The sequence below is a fragment of the Lutjanus erythropterus genome, chromosome 13 (assembly GCF_056507025.1).
Source record: "Lutjanus erythropterus isolate fLutEry1 chromosome 13, fLutEry1.hap2, whole genome shotgun sequence".
NCBI lineage: Eukaryota > Metazoa > Chordata > Actinopteri > Lutjaniformes > Lutjanidae > Lutjanus > Lutjanus erythropterus.
The window spans coordinates 33,699,448-33,715,793 of record NC_139329.1 but is presented as its reverse complement, the minus strand read 5'-3'; the positions used below and the strand labels follow the sequence as shown (position 1 = coordinate 33,715,793).

At 40.0% G+C, this 16,346-nt stretch overlaps 1 protein-coding gene across 8 annotated transcripts in view; it reads right to left on the bottom strand.

Moving 5' to 3' along the window:
* tjp1b (tight junction protein 1b) overlaps positions 1 to 16,346 on the bottom strand; it is a 90,403-nt gene that overhangs the window by 59,447 nt on the left and 14,610 nt on the right. For all 8 annotated transcript variants that reach the window (XM_084734782.1, XM_084734783.1, XM_084734792.1 and 5 more), the window contains one exon: positions 1,829 to 1,970. In XM_084734782.1, coding sequence (XP_084590908.1) covers positions 1,829 to 1,970 — 142 coding nt within the window. The remainder of the gene's footprint in view (positions 1 to 1,828; positions 1,971 to 16,346) is intronic.

Genomic DNA, 16,346 nt, shown 5'->3' with positions numbered 1-16,346 from the left:
ATGTGAGCATGTCTGCAGGCACTCGTGTTCATTAATAAATCAGCATGTCAGAGTGTGATTTAAAGCTCAGTAACACAGAGCACCGCGAACTTACGCAGGCGTTAAAGATAAATATAATGCATGTATCTTTGTGGCATTAAAAACTCTATTATTCTCAGAAGTCTATGCCTATGTAGAAATTGCTGACCAATCCATGTATCAATAATTGAAGCAGTTCAGTGGTTTTGTGATACGCTTTAATGAGATGGAGCGTTTGAGCTGAATTCACAGTCAGGTCATAGCTGAGCTGTCAACACGATATAACTCCCCTGAGGCTGAGGCCCTCCAGCAGTCTACCGCTCTGTCTGGAAACAACAAAGTGCACGTGAGTGTTACAACTGTGTCTGCTTTGATTTATGCACATCAGAGCTCTGAATCTAAAATGCCGCTTTCTGAATTAATCAGCCTTTTGTATCGAAAAACACTCGGCAAAGGATATTTCATGATAATTTACTGTGACTATGAATATAAGAGAGACTTTCACCTTGAGCGTTTGAGCACATTTTGAGGTATTTAAGGAAAAAGACACCTGTTTTCTGAATGTGAATATGGATGAACGATTGGTTTGTGTCTATGAATAAAACATCAACCTTGGTGCTCAAACCAAATTTCTTCTTAGAAACCATATAGTGAATGTCGACTCTGAATGTCATCATTTTAATACAGTTGACATGATATTATCAGGCAGTTGTTCTTTGCAGCTTATGAATATGAAACTTAATCAGCCCCTTTACCCTTTTATCATCTAAAAACAGATTATAAATGGCTGAGAAGTCAAAATTAAAAGGGATAAAATATAACAACTCTGATTCTGATGAAATTCAGGAATTTCTTCTTGAGTTAAATGTGGAAGTGATTAAAAGTACGTTTTGACATTTTGGGAAATGCACTTTTTACCTTTGTTGCTGAAACTTTAACATGAAGACTGACTCTCAAAGTACCCAGCAACAAAAGTACTGCCTTCGTGTCTTCCATGATGCTGAAAAGTACGCTAAACGTTAACAGCTAAAATAATTATCTCCATGCCGTTTCCCAGATTTCCCAAAATGTCGAACAATTCCTTTAATTAAGGAAAAATTTTGTCAGCAACGACTAGCGGTGCAGATTCTAGTTCTTATAAACCAAAACGCACATCATATTTTTGTAGTGTGGTGCAACAAAGAACTACTTGAAAAATGTTGACAACGAAAGCAAGATGAATCCTTCATTTGCAACACACAAGCTGCAATTTGCATCATTATTTTTCTTTTTCCCTTAATTTTGACACTTCACTCCACTAATCAAAGCAAACTCCATACTTACATGAGCAGACAAGAGCCCTGTAGGACCTGCTAAATTAATCTAAATGTAATTTGTGAGAAACCATAATTTGTGAAATGTGACTCTGCCAACGCTTGCCATCTGCATGTACGCAAATCACTTTAGTGCAACAGGCCTCTGGTGACAATCCCACATATGTTGCGTCTTTTCTTTAACGTCTTTAATGATGATGAATTTTTTCATTGTGCGTTGTTTATCTCACTGCTTTTTTTGCTTTTACCCAAAACAAAACAGATCCTAACTTACTTTGTGGAATGTTTCTGGTGTTAGATTTTAGACATTTAAACAATGCAATGAATGGAAAGTAAAAAACAAAACATCCTGCAGGACTAATCATTGTCCTGCACAGTTCCTGAGGGACCTTTTTGAATCAGTATCTAGCATTTTGGCCATTCATTATAGTGTCTGTGGTCGGGTGATACAGCTCATTGTTAATGCACTGTGTTGGCCTTTGAGTCGGTTTACTCACATTGGAGTCCAGGAGATCGATGCTGTCCAGACTCTTGCTCCTGTGGATGCGGCCCTTGATGCGGCGGAGTGATGGTTTGCCCTGAATGGTGCTCACTGAGGAGGCTGCTGTGATGGAGCCGGCGGTCGGGCTGGGGTGTATCCTGGGGTCAGCACAGGAGGAGGAGGGCAAAGAAAAACAACAGCACTACATCAGGCCAAGTAAGCACACATCCAGCATTGTTGTTTCACAGCAGGACAAAGTGCTACAGGCAAGACCGCAGAAGAGGAGGAGGAGGAAGAAGAACACAGTGGTCATGTTTTCTTGCTTTTCCAAAGGCCACAGTTCCCCGCTGGATAAAATGGCATTTAAAGAAATCTATAATTGGATTTAATGTCACAGCAGCCCTGTAGGGAAGCTGGCTGGAGCTCAGGAAGTGCTTCGGCTTCAAACGCAGCGGGCCTGTGCAGCTCCGTGGGCCTCAGCAGCCAAACTGTAGCTGGGTCATGGTGAGACATGGGGAGGAGGCACGCTTGGCTGACCTATCACCAATACTCTCAGGAAATGTTTTACCCTTCACAAATGACATACTTAAGCAGCACTGTTGGAGCCCTGCTGACCACATTAGAGCCCTCCGCCTCTCATTTGCTTTGTGTTTCTCATGTTCGTCGCTTAATTGCTGTGTAATGTGCTGTGTTTGCCACAAAATTAATTGTCCCCGCAGGGATTAATAAAGCTGAACTGAGAATTGAGTTTATCAATCTATCTAAAACAGAGTGGCTTTTTGAATCCAGCCAGATCCAGCTCCTATATATTGAGCACGTATATGATAGTGGTACTACTTTCTACTAAGGCAAGTTTTATAGAAAGTTTTATAGGTTGTGTCTAATGACTTTATTAATGTTAAATATTTTGTAGATCTGATATAAAGTATTGATAAAAGCAGCTTATGGTTTGTTGGTAGAGTCATCCAGTCTAGAGTTATAAATGTTAAAGTGGAAACTGACAACTTTTCAGTTTTTACTGTGGCAAAGACAACAGGTGTTTGCAGACGGCAAATCAATCTAAACATGGATGGTATGATTATTGTATCGCCACTCCACTGTGCAATCAACATTTATTTCATAATTGTAAGTAAAAGCAAAAAAGTTGACTATTTCAAGTTCAATAATTTGTTCATAAATTGATTTTGGTCCAAATATTTGCAGGTGTTTCTAGAAGGTAAGTGCATACACTGATTAGCTAAAGAACTACTTTTAAAAAAACAAAATAAGTGTCCTGCTGGAGGATTAGAAACACCAGCTGGCAACCCATAAAACAGATGTTATAAACTGCCATAATCGAGCCAGTGAGATGCAGCAGAGGAATGCGGCGTTCCTCGAGCTAACCTGTGTGGTCTATCCAAACCACCAGAAACTGAAAGTCTGTTAGTGATGCATGTTGGGAAAGCACCTGAGGTTGAAGCTGCCCCTGTCAACTGGATTGAAGGTTCCTTAGTGCAGCGTTTTCCAACCCTGGTCCTCAGAGCTCACTGCCCTGCATGTTTTAGATGTTTCCCTGCTCCAACACACCTGATTCAAATGATCAGGTTGTTATCAGGTTTGTGCAGAGGCTTGATGATGAGCTTATTTGAATCAGGTGTGTTGGAGCAGGGAAACATCTAAAACATGCAGGGCAGTGAGCCCTGAGGACCAGAGTTGGGAAATGCTGCCTTAGTGAAGGAAAAATGGCAAATCTGTCCCTTTCATTACTTTATATTCATGTAATAATAGAAATACAAATGTCAGTCAGATCATAACCTGCATGATAGCTAAAGAAAAACAAAACAATTTGGTTCTAATAATCATCTGCTTGTGATAAATTTGAACTGATCTTTTCAGCAACAAGACAACAGCCAATGGTGAAGCTCCAACCCTCGACTGACCAATGGTACAACTTCATCACTCAGTAAGTAAAGACATGCTGCCATGGACATATACCAGGTAGACGCTGCATTGGCCGCTTTGGCCCATTGCTGCAATACATCAGCATCACCGCCATATTGGTCCAGTCAAGACTGGTCAAAACAGTAAACAGGGGAACTGCCATTTTCTGGACAAAAATCACCAAAACATTTAACTGATTTCAATGACTCGTAATGTTCGAAGGTTTATGATCTACTTACCCCATGTAGATCATAAACCCTTGAACAAAACAACCAATTGAAATCAGTTGATAAATGGAAAACATTTTAGTGCTTTTTATCCAGAAAAATTGTAGCTTCCACTGGTTTCAGTCTTGACCAGTCTTGACCGCACCAATCTAGCAGCGATACTGATGTTCAATGCAAAGGTCAATGCAGCGTCTTCATATATATGTCTATACTCACGCTGCTTTTTTTGTGGTGCAACCAAAAATGCTTTGGTTTCAGCTTTTAGATTGTTAAGGATTAGCATTTTTTTTTTTTTTATCACAATATCTTTGGGTTTTTGATTGGACGAAACAAGCAACATGAAGAAGACAAGCTGGTTTTGTGCGTTTCAGTATATTTTAACAAAAAAAACACCACTGTCAGTGAATTCTGCTGTTATCTACGCCTTTGTTGCTTAATTTAGTAGAGCTGTTTCCCATGAATGCACAGTGCTAATACAGCAGAGTGTAGCTCAAATTGGTACCATTGTTTCTGCCTGCCTCTCTGCTCTTCTCTCCAGTCCTTTCGCTCAGTGTCATGGAGGACAGTCACTCTTAATGAGGATTTACCTAACACAATATTCAATGAGGCAAAATCCTGTCTGCACAGCGCGGCTCAGGGACAGTAGATATCCATTAGTGCGCTCAGCAGCATCGGGCCCCGAGGAGCTCCCGAGGTTTGGAGGCTCGGCGAGGGAAATTATGACAGAAAGGAATGAACAAAGATGGGAGGAAATAGAACATCACCTTCCACTTTCTCTCTGCATTAATTCAATAGCTGCCTGAAGCGGTGTAAGGTGCTTACTGGCTGGAAATGCGAGGTAAAAGCATTCGGCAATACGTGCAGTCAATTACAAGCGACCTCGGATTGTTCTCATAAACAATACAGCAAACATGACTAATGAGAAAAGCTGCTTGGACTGTATCACAGGCCCGGTGCAGTCCTGCGCAGTCAGAAGCTCATTTCTTGGATGTTGATTCTGAAATGGATTTCAGCCAAAACACTTCAGGCCACAAAGGCAGAATGTAACGTAGTGCCAGCAACTGTGCCGACTCAGATATAATGTGCCGTGAATGATTTCACATCGCTCGTGTGATGAATTCTTCCTCTCTATAAAATATGCAGGTATAATGTGTTTCACCTGAGGTGTTAGAGAACATATAAAACATCTCCCTTTCACTTTATCAGGGTTAGATGTACATTTTAAACGACATGAGGATGAAAGGCACTGGGCATATGACCCCAAAAATACTGCAAAAGTTACAGAAAGTCAAAAGACCATTTACCTTTTTTTACTTTTTATTACGCAATCCCATGAAACTGGACATAAGCATAAAGTTTGCGCTGCCTTAGCATTTTTTGCACAGTCTTGCTCTCGCTATACATCCTCAGGCCAAGTATGTGACCTGAGCCAGGGAACACAGCGGGACTAACCAAACTAAATGCACTTTGTGAAATCTTATGTAGTTTAGTGTAGTCTATGTATGTTACGTAGTCTTATTAGGTTTTAGGTCACTTTTGTAGTTCTGTGTAGCACCTCCCTGAGGAACATTGCTTTGTTTCACTATGCACCAGCTGTTTATGGTTGAAATGCCAAATAAAGACACAGATGAAGATGGATCCCATTTTGTGTGTATGTTTGATAAATATGAAGCCACAGACATGAAACAGTAACTTCATATTTAGCATACAGTTGAAAGGTACAAATAGTTCAAGCACAAAGACTGGAAACATAAGGAAACAGCTAACCTGGCTCTGGGAGATGATAACAAAATCTGCTTACCAACACCTCTAAAGCTCACTAATTAACACATTAAAATCTTGTTAAATTTATACAAAAAAACAAACTGTAAAAAAGGACAAGTGTAAGTTTCGCAGGGGGTCATGTGCTGGAATATTTCTTGGCCTGATGCAGTGTCTGAGTGTCTTGTTATCACTGTTATCACTGCTCCTAGTTAAGAAATATTTCCAGCAGGAACTTCTCCCACCTCGTCGGTTTTAAACTTTGGTCTCTGTACAGATTAAGCACTGATGTACATGTAATGTGCAGACTTAAGGGATGCTGGCAGGCTTGGTACCTGTTCCCAGTATGTTTTAATGGACATACAAGGCAAGAAAGTGAATAAGAACATTTCCCAAAATCTTCCTTTTAAAGCACAGTTTATCAAAATACATATTTCCTCTGACCTGTAGTGCTATTTATCCCTCTTGATTGTTTCAGTGAGAATTGCCAAGTTTTGGAGATATTGGCCTTCTCTTAAATATAATGGAACTAAATGGCGCTCAGTTTGTGGTGCTCAAAGCATCAAAATTTCTTTCCACAAATCATGACCCGGTTCTTCAAGATAATCCAGAGACACCAAACCAATCTAGATGGATAAATAACAGTACAGCTCAGAGTAAATGTATGTATGTATGTTGTGCTTTACCAGCCCAAAACGATATTAGACTCCCTGGGATTGAGACTCAGCAATCAACTATTTTACTGGTGTGTTTATGAACAGCACGGACAAATCCTACCGACTCCACCTTTAAGGGACGACCGTGAAGCAGTGAACAAAATATAAAACACTTCAATATTTTAATTACCATATTGTCTTTCTAATAACATCTTTCAATCCTTTATGTGTCGTTTTGTTTTAGCAAACAGGTCGGGTGTTTTATGTGTGGTGCCGGTGAGTTCACAATACAATAAGTGTCTGCTTGACCCTGATATAATGAATGTCATTGAGTCCTGGAGCTTTTGCAGGTCGGTGAACAAAGAAAAATCCACTTCAAAAGAAATTGGGGAAAAAAGATCAATGCAAAGACCCCCCGACGGCCCGCACCGTCCACCACTACAGAGCGCGATAATGTAGTTCACAGATAAGGTCAAGCAGATGCCTGGTGCTGTTACAAAGAAAGGACGGGACACACACACACACACACACATTCATCAGCTGCAGGACTTTATGCCGTCCCTCTGTTCGCTCTCCCTCAGTCTGCCTGGAGGAGCCATCAGGTACGATTAGTTCGAGCAATAACGGCTACTGCTTAATCAGCAGGTCAATAGGCAATGTTACGCTTCATTCCTCCCATCTTGGCCAATGCTAATATAACACTTAACAAGGAGAACAATCCTGACCAGTGTCTGCTGCACGCACACACACACACACACACACACACACACACACACACACACACACGGACAGACACAATAAAACACACAAAGACATACACACACACTGTTAAAGATGCATCCTCTGATTCAACATCAGTCCTGGACTCTTAGAAATAAGGGTTCTTCCTGAAGGGCTGAGGTTCTACCATAAACCATCTGCCTCTGCAGAACCCTTTTTTGAAGAACGGGTTCATCAAGGGTTCTTTGTTACATTTAAGGCATGTGTGTTAAAAGATCCTCACCCTCAAATATTCAAATGTTTATCCGTGTTTCAAATTCTATTTTAAATGTTCATGTTAACTCATCATACTCATGTTCTTGTGTTTTTGCCTCATCTGTAGAACACAATTTGTTCTTTTAGAACCCCTTAGAGGTCAAGAGGGTTACAGGTGAAACCCGTATAAAGAAGGTATTTTTAGATCCACCTTGGTGGGTTCTAGGTATAACTGTTAGATGGTGGATAGAACCATTACATATTATATTAGGTTTCTCTGTCCATAGAACCTCCTGAGTGGGTTCTAGATAAAGCCATTGAAATACAAAATGATTCTGGTAGAACCCCCATGTGTGTTCTAGATAAAACACTGGAGTATACGAGGGCTCTCGGTAGAACCCTCAGGACGCATTCTAGATGAAACCATTGGGAAATAAAAGGGTTCTCAGTAGAACCCCCTCGGTAGCTTCTTGATGAAGAGTGAAAGGTTCTGGATAGAACTATCAGAGAAGGTTCTTGGTGGAATCATTACACCATAGAAAGGTTCTCTACTGAATCTGTCAGAGGTGGGTTCTAGATGAATCCACTGGAATATAAAAGGGTTCTTGGTAGAACCCATGTGTGGGTTCTAGATTAAATCATTGCAATATAAAATGGTTGTTAGTAGATCACCCTCTGTGGGTTCTACATAAAACCACTGGAATAAAAATTGTTCTCAGAAGAGCCCCTTGGGGGGGTTCTAGATGAAACTTTGACCCTTACCTGCATTGTTGGAAGGTAAAAAAGGTTCTGGACAGAACCCTCACAGAGGGTTCTGTGTGGAACTGTCACACCATAATAGCGTCCTTTCATATTTCATTTAATCTTTTAAATGTAGGTTCTAAATGAAACCCTTGGAATATAAAAGGGTTCTTTTGCAAAAGATTCTGGGTGGAACCATTACACCATTGAGGAGTTCTCTGCAGAACTTCTCATAGGGGGTTCTGGTTCCAGCTATAACTCTTTGTGTTGGGCACTAGGTAGAGAACCTCAGCGTCTGATGTCACGGCTTTTCTTCTTCTGTTCTGCGCTCATTTAATCTGTTTTCTGTTTGTTTTAAAAACGTCTCCAGGTGTAACTTTTATATAAGGTTCTCCGACGGGGGACAAGCCAAGGAACCCCGTATGGTTCTAGTTAGCGTCTTTATTTCTAACAGTGTAAATGAGTTATCTCTCTGCGCTGTAAGCACACTGCCTGCCTGCTGCATTTGTTTTCTCTGTTAGAGAAAAGGTGCAGTTAAAAATAAGAGGAAACATTACATAAACAATAGACTTGTTGTATTATCCCTGCAGGCCTGCAACAGAGTGTAAAGTTCATTAAGCCAGGTTAATGCTAATCTTTGGCTGCGTACGGGGGGGAATGGGTTTTTAAGACTGCAGGCAAGAGGAACATCTGTTTGCCAAGACTAATCCTAATTTAGAGCGCTGCCATTGCTGCTGCTGCTATACAGTCTTTATCAAAGACGAGCGGAGCTGCGCCTCCTCCAGTTTTGTGAGAATGTGATGCACGAGGAACACACAGCGTTCAGGCAGAGCGGTGTGTAATCTCGCCGCCCGCCACACGCTGAGAGAGAGAGAGAGAGAGATCAGCAGAACAGGAAGCAGCTTTGACCATTTGACCAGAAATATGGGACAGAATTAACACTGCAATTATGTAAAAAGCAACATTATAAACTGTATACTTAACTTCTGTATTCAAAAGCAGTGAAAACTGTTTTAGATCTGTGTGTCGTTCATTGATGTCACATCCTGTCATTCATCTGTGAGCCAGATGTATTTATGAATGAAGGAAATACACACAGTGCAGTGGTTTTAAAAATCCTTAATAGGGAGAGCTGACAAATACAACATGTTCTTTTAGAGAGTCTACTTATTATAATGTTCTTTCTCGAATTAATCTATTGATTTTTTTGTTCATTGTTTGTTAGAGGAAGCAAAATATAATGATGTATGCAATCATGATATCAAAGAGAAAAACAATCCTCCCATTTTGGAAGCTTTAAAGGGAGAGTTTACTCCAAAATACATATTTTTCCTCTGACCTGTAGTGCTGCTTATCCATCTAGGTTGATTTAGTGCGAGCTGCTAAAATTTTTGGAGATATCAGCCTTCTCTCCAATATAATGGAACTAGATGACCCTCGGCTTGTGGCACGCGAAGCGGCAACAAAAAATACTCAACAGCAACTTCATGTAGGATGTATTTTCTTTCTACCGAACTACACTCGCCAAATGCGTCATTCATGGACAAGAGGCTCGTACTTGTACCAGCAAAGGGTGTAACTAATAATGAGTAGATGCACGCTTTCTTCTGCACACTGATATGGTTAACTTGTTTAGTTTACCATGGATTTTTTTTTTTTTTTTTTTTTTTTGACGCTTTGAGCGCCACAAGCCGAGTGACATCTATTTCCATTATCTTTGAGAGAAGGCAGACATCTCTACAGTCATTATCTCCGAAAATCTATAACTCACACCAAAAACATCTGGATGGATAAATAGTACTACAGGTATGAGCAAAAAATTTTTTTTTTTTTTTTTATTTTGGGGTGAACTCTTCCTTTAAACAGAAAAGGCATTTCTACTTGATAATTAATCAATTAGGCATTTTCAAGTATTAGTATTTTTTTCACATTTCTGAAAATGGACACAGTGTTAATGAGTATGGACCAGTATTGATCTAAAAGGTCACTTAAACCAAACTATCAATATCATTTGTGGGAAAAGGATAAACCAATACAGCGTCTTTCTCCAAACTGCTTACAGACGGAAGATGAAGGACATTTTTCTCATAACAACAACACAACCCACAAAGCTTCAGCTACACCACCCATTCATTATTACAGAAATCTTTTGGTTGGTGTTTATGATTCATGAGGTGTCAAGACCTGCTGTTGTACTGGAGACACAATATATGTTTTACAAGGTCTCTTAGCTACACAAAAACTTTCAAAGACACAAGTCTAGCGTAACATTACATTAAAACACATTAGGTAAACACGTTTGTCCACAGCGAACTACACTACAAAAAGTTCTGCACGCACTTCTTGTGTGTTCTGTTACATTTTCTTAGACTATCAATTCCAGATACTTTATTTCATGTTTTTAACTATCATCAGGTTATGCATTTGGTAATGCGAAGTTAAACTGTAGCTGCTGGGGTGTTATTGTAGCTGATAACGGTTCAGTTGGTTCTTAGGCCAAAGAATTAAGAGATATTCCTGTTCTGCCAACATTTATAAGGGGAAGGGATGCTCTAATTATTATGCTTAAAGGACCGTTACCAGAGTTTTTGCGAGTTTTATCTACTTTCCCTCTACAAAGGATGCACTTTGTGCATGTATGTAGATTTTCAGAAAACATTTTTACATTACAGCTTAACATTCTGCAAATCAAATGCAAGTATTTTACCATTTTTCCTGCAAACTTTTGGCAACTGTGTATGTTTCTAACACAGCAACATTACAGTGTGATCATATACTAAACATGTTTTTCATGAGGCCAGTTTAAAGCAGCTACACTGCCCCAGTTTGTTACCTGGCCATGCTATCAGGGTTTAGCCCAACGGTAGTAGCTCTCATGTCCACTGGGGCATTTCTGAATGAGAGGGGTTGTGCAACTTACCAGAGTTGAAGGCCAAACCAGCAATAGGCTACACACACCTACACATCATTGCATGATCACTCGCTTGTGGCCTGTTTGCTCCTACTTTTAAAATCAGACCAACATGATGGTTCATTTGGAAACTCTCTCTTATATTACAAAAAACAGTTCGCCGAAATATATTTCTGAAAACATTTTAGGGGAGAAAGGGGAGAAGTTGCTCAATCATTTGAGACTGACAATGGTTAGTGGTGGTTAGAGGCAGTGAGTTGTTGGGGACGCCCCTGATTTGCATGAAGTAGCCGAGACCTCAACTTTATGCAAATGAGGTGCAGCCAATGTGATGCCCCGTCTCTCAAAACACACTGCAGCGCTACCAGAATGCATTGCAAGGCTTCTTAAATAAGACAACGGATGAGAAGCGTGGAAATGACAGAGCCAGTGGACACGTACCATGATCGAATGTTTGTAGGAATTGATGGATTTTACACTTCAGCCACATTTCCAATAGAAGCACCCTGAGAAGGCCCAGTGCATTCTGGTTGCTGTAGGTTTTCTACATCTTGAGCTAAAGGGATCACTACAGCCTTTTTTTTAAAATCTGTTTTCTTTACTCATGTAGCACCAATTTCAAAAATATTTGTGTCTTTCTTTTGCAAAGACTGCCCAACATACCATCATTCCAGTGCTGAAATTCCCCCTTTGAATGCAGACATGATATTCAATATGATAAACTACACAACTAATGGAAATTTCATGTGAAATTACCGTATGGGAAGTAATGGAAAACAGTGCCTGCTTGAAAGATAGAAAAATTACATTAACAATCTTTGCAAAAGTCGCAAAGCGGTTAGAACGTGCAGTACAAATAGAGAAAAAGAAAAATTATATATAACAATAAAAAGTTTATAGACAAAAATACCACTTATGAGTCATCAATGCTTCTAACTGATTCTTAAAGTTACATGAAGAGCTCAGCACTTTCACTTTATCTCTCAATAGTTGCGGCTACTGCTTTTCACTTCAGCTGTAATAAAATATTCAATTTAACAAGGTCAGAGTTTTGCTCTTACAGTTACATAACTAGCATAACTAGCTTGGCCTTTTGTATCAGAACACTGCTGTAGATGAGACAAGAAGCTCTTTCCAAAAGCTACTTAAATATGGAGATTTAAGTAACACAACAACAACAGAAGAAACATGAAAGGACTCATTTGTCCCAGTGAAATCCCTTATCTTCTTCCTCTGTGGTAATTAGACTAACAGGAGGATGACTAAGGCATATGATTAGCCAAAGAGACCGAGGGATAAAAAAGCTGTGTGTGGTGAGTGTGTGACCCCTGCTGAGGTTACAGCAGCACTTTGATGACATCATTTATGAGGCATGGTGGTCGTCTTCTTGTAAATGTTGAATTAAGGGGATAATTCGCCCTAAAATCTCAGTTCTGGAGACATCACAGAGATGTCTTCTTTCTCTTGAATATAATGGAACTTGGCTTGTGTCCCTCAAAGCGCTTAAAAATACATTTGAAAAACTCAACAGCAAATCACAACCAAGATAAGATGACTCAAGATAATCCACAGACCGTTGCGAGCCGTTTTATGTAGGAACTATTTTCTTTCAACCGTCCACCAATCATATCACTGCAGAGGGAAACGTGCATAAACTCATGTGGACAGGAGGCTCATGCCCGTGACATGTTAACCTCAACAGCGTCCTCCTCGGCTGAGCTGTAACCTCTCATCCATGAGTAGATGCACTTTGCTTCCTTCTGTGAGGAATATAAGAAATAGTTCCTACACATGAAACTGCTCACAACAAGGTCTGCGGATTAAAAATCTTGAAATCTTGAAATCTTGAAAATCTTCCAGTTCCATTATGTTATAGAAAGCAAACACATCTACGGCCATTATCTCCAAAACTCTGCAACTCACATTCCCACAAACGAGATGGATCTATAGCACTACAGGCCAACTATACCAACATTTTGTCACGCCCCATGGTCAGTACTCATTAGTGGCTGAGATTGACGCAGCGAGCTTTCAAGTGACTGTAATGTAAACCCATCTGTGTCTCTATGAGACGCACCGCCAGGCTTTTAACGTAGTAAAAAGAGTGAGAAAGTCCACGTCTGGGGGAGGCGGAGGGGTGATTGGAAAGACCAAATGAACACTGGACTTTCACACAGGAGATCGAGATTTGTGTCCTGTGTGAAACGAAAATATTATTAAAAGCTACATAACAGCCATGTATATCCTGCAATATTTAAACACTGCACATCCCTGTAAAATAGTCACATATATGTCAAAATATCCACAGTCCAACAGAATCCATGTACCCTATTTATGAAATAATCCCACTTTGTCATATGCTATAATTTGCATTAGTAATGTATATTTTTGCTGTATTGAATGTATGTATATATTCGCTTTCAGCTTTTCTTTTTTAAAAATTATTATTCTTGTTTTCAGCTTGTTGTGGTTATTCTTATTCTTGGTCTTCTTTGTTATCTTAACTCTGACACCTGCCAAAAGCAAATTCCTTGTATAACCTGTACATTACATGCGTCACGTCACGTACTTATTCTAACCCAAAACATGATGTTTTCCCAAACCTATCCAAGTAGTTTTGGTGCTTAAACCTCCCCAAATGCCACCGTTACACAAGATTAATCACGCGTTAAATAGACTTTCTGGCAAAGTAAAGGGTACCTTGTGCATCATTATGAAATGCAGCGGTGCACAACAAAGACGATGTTAATTGATGAGCTGGGATGAGAAATATGTATTTTTGATTTTGGGATGGACCATCCCTTTAAGAGTCAGTAAAAAGATTTGAGAAAACCTTTTTATACCATCTTAATAACGAGACTCATTAAAAACAACCTGTCTTATATATACTAACTGCACTTTAACCTGTAGGTAGTAAAATCCAGGTTGCGGCTGTGTGAATGTCTGTAAATCTCCTTTGATCGTGATAATCTTTCTCAAGACAGCACGGCTCTCAAACGATTTCCGGCATCGGTGTTTTGTCCTTGCTTCAGTCACAGAAAATGGTTCAGGAAATGGTTCTAAAGAGGTGATGATAATAGTTAAGCCTCTCACACACTGGAGCCACGCCAGTGTGGCTGCATTATGTGGCTAAATGATCCACATGTGCGATACATTTTGGGTTTGTGTGCGAGCACTTTGCTATCAGTGTGCCATTCAGCCTATTGACTCCTAATTAACCGTCTTTGCTTTCAAACAAGATGGTAATCCGGCTGTAATTAGGGATACTATGTCACACACGTTGCAGCCTCGGCAGCAATCTGCTTACAGAGAGGAAAAGGAATGAAAGGGAGACTGTCTTAAAGTAAACAAATGAACAAGGCCGCAGAGTGAGATGTGGTCACTGCAATATATACGCTGTAGCATTCAGGCACACAGAGTAATGAGGACACTGAGGAGGTGGTCAGACAGGACACAGACACACATGCTGAGAGCAGAGTATGGGTAGAAAATGTTTAATAGACATGGCAATGAGAGGCGTACAGAGAGACAAAAACATGCTTTACACTTTACTCATCAGTAACAACACAGAGGGTTAAGAGAGGAGGAGGGGTGATGGTTTACCACATGGTTAGCTTGATGGTGACATTTCCAGTGACAGCAGCAGTGCAGTGAAGGCCATATAGTGCATTAAAGCAGGGGAGACTGGGGAGTATTTCAACACCGGGTTAGTTGTAACACAGTCAGTTTGAGCAACCAGATGTCATCAACTTCACACGCTCACATTTCCTTTTTGAGCTCACAGGAGGAGGAGTGACCTGTCTCTGTGAGCAACATTGTGGATTTTATGACCAAAAACTGGATTTTTGCGTTAGCCATTTTTATTAAATCACCGTTCGTTGTATTGTAGATACAACAATTTGACTTACACACGCTAAAGTAGCGGTTTAATTGATGCCTTGCACTCATGATACCTTTAAGCCCAAATGTTAAGACAATTAGCTATGTAATGGCTGCTTGGGGTAGGTATAATTGTAACAATTCATTAAAACAATATGTAAATTCTTCCCCTATAATAAAAGATGTAGTTTAATAAGATTGTGAAGTAGACTGGGATCATGGGAGTTGTTATCCTCACTTTTAAAGAACCACTGCAGCTGATGAAAATCTGACATGACTAGGGCAGAAATTATGTTCATGGACGAGGTAATATTAAAGTTTTATTCACTCGTTGACTTCCTTCCTCACTCTCCCACATATTTTGTGTTTTCCCAGATGTTACAGTATCAACTAGCTAGCAATGGCTTGCAAGAAACACACCATAAATTACAGAGTTTTCTGAGTCTGAACATTGCTTGAAACATCTGGGAGGAAATGTTACATGCTCTTACATTATGAGGATTTCTGCAGTTGCACATTGAACACTCGAGGCCAAAAGAAGTGTGGGTCAATTGTGTACGCTATCACTCTTGGACCCACAAAGCCTTCAGCCTGCAAAGGGGTGGCCATCTACATCTGCCTCAACTCTGATGATGTGACTAAACCCTTAAGTGACACATGCACATCCAGGAATACAGTCCACACACACAGATAAGTTTAAAGAAGTGCTTCTGTCTGTTTAAATTGTTCACTTTCTTTAAAACTGTTTATTCTTTACTCTTCAATAAAGTTCTTACAGAATTGGATAGTGTGGATCTTAAATCAGCAACTACCTTTCATTGTTACATTTATCCCCAGCTATACAGTTTTATACTAAAATTAGCGTACACGTTGTTTTATTAAACCTGGCTAAGCCTGCTAAAAATAGCCGAATTACTCCTTTCTCATAACCAGTAGACAAGTTTGCCTTTCTGTTTTTTTTGGGGGGGTTTTGGCTAATGTGTACTGGAAGGCCAAGTGTGTGCAGGAGAGCACAGAGGAAGACATTTTTAGGTCTCTGTGTGTTTAGCTCTCAGTACTTTTGCAGCTTCTGACTGAAACTCTGTGGTTTGAAGTTGAGTTGCTCTCCTGCGTTGCTGTCTGTACTTTCAGGTATCTGCTTTAGTTTCATATTTGCTCTCAGGAGTTGTGTTGAGTTACTGTTGACGAAAAGCCCAACATTACTTATGTTTATTTTGCTGTTGCATAATAAAAGCTTTTAGATAAGAAAACGAGAGGGGACTTTTATTAAGAAGAATATAAAGGATGTTTATTCAATGTTTTACAGCCACTCAACTCAAGGCGAGCGCGTTTCAGTTAAATGTGTAGGGAAAATGAACAACGGAGACGCAGATGAAAGCAACGAGCCATTAGGCCTCCGTCGTAATGGGGTGAAAATTAGCATGTTCACCTGGGTCCCAATCAGAGCTGGGGCCGATAAATACC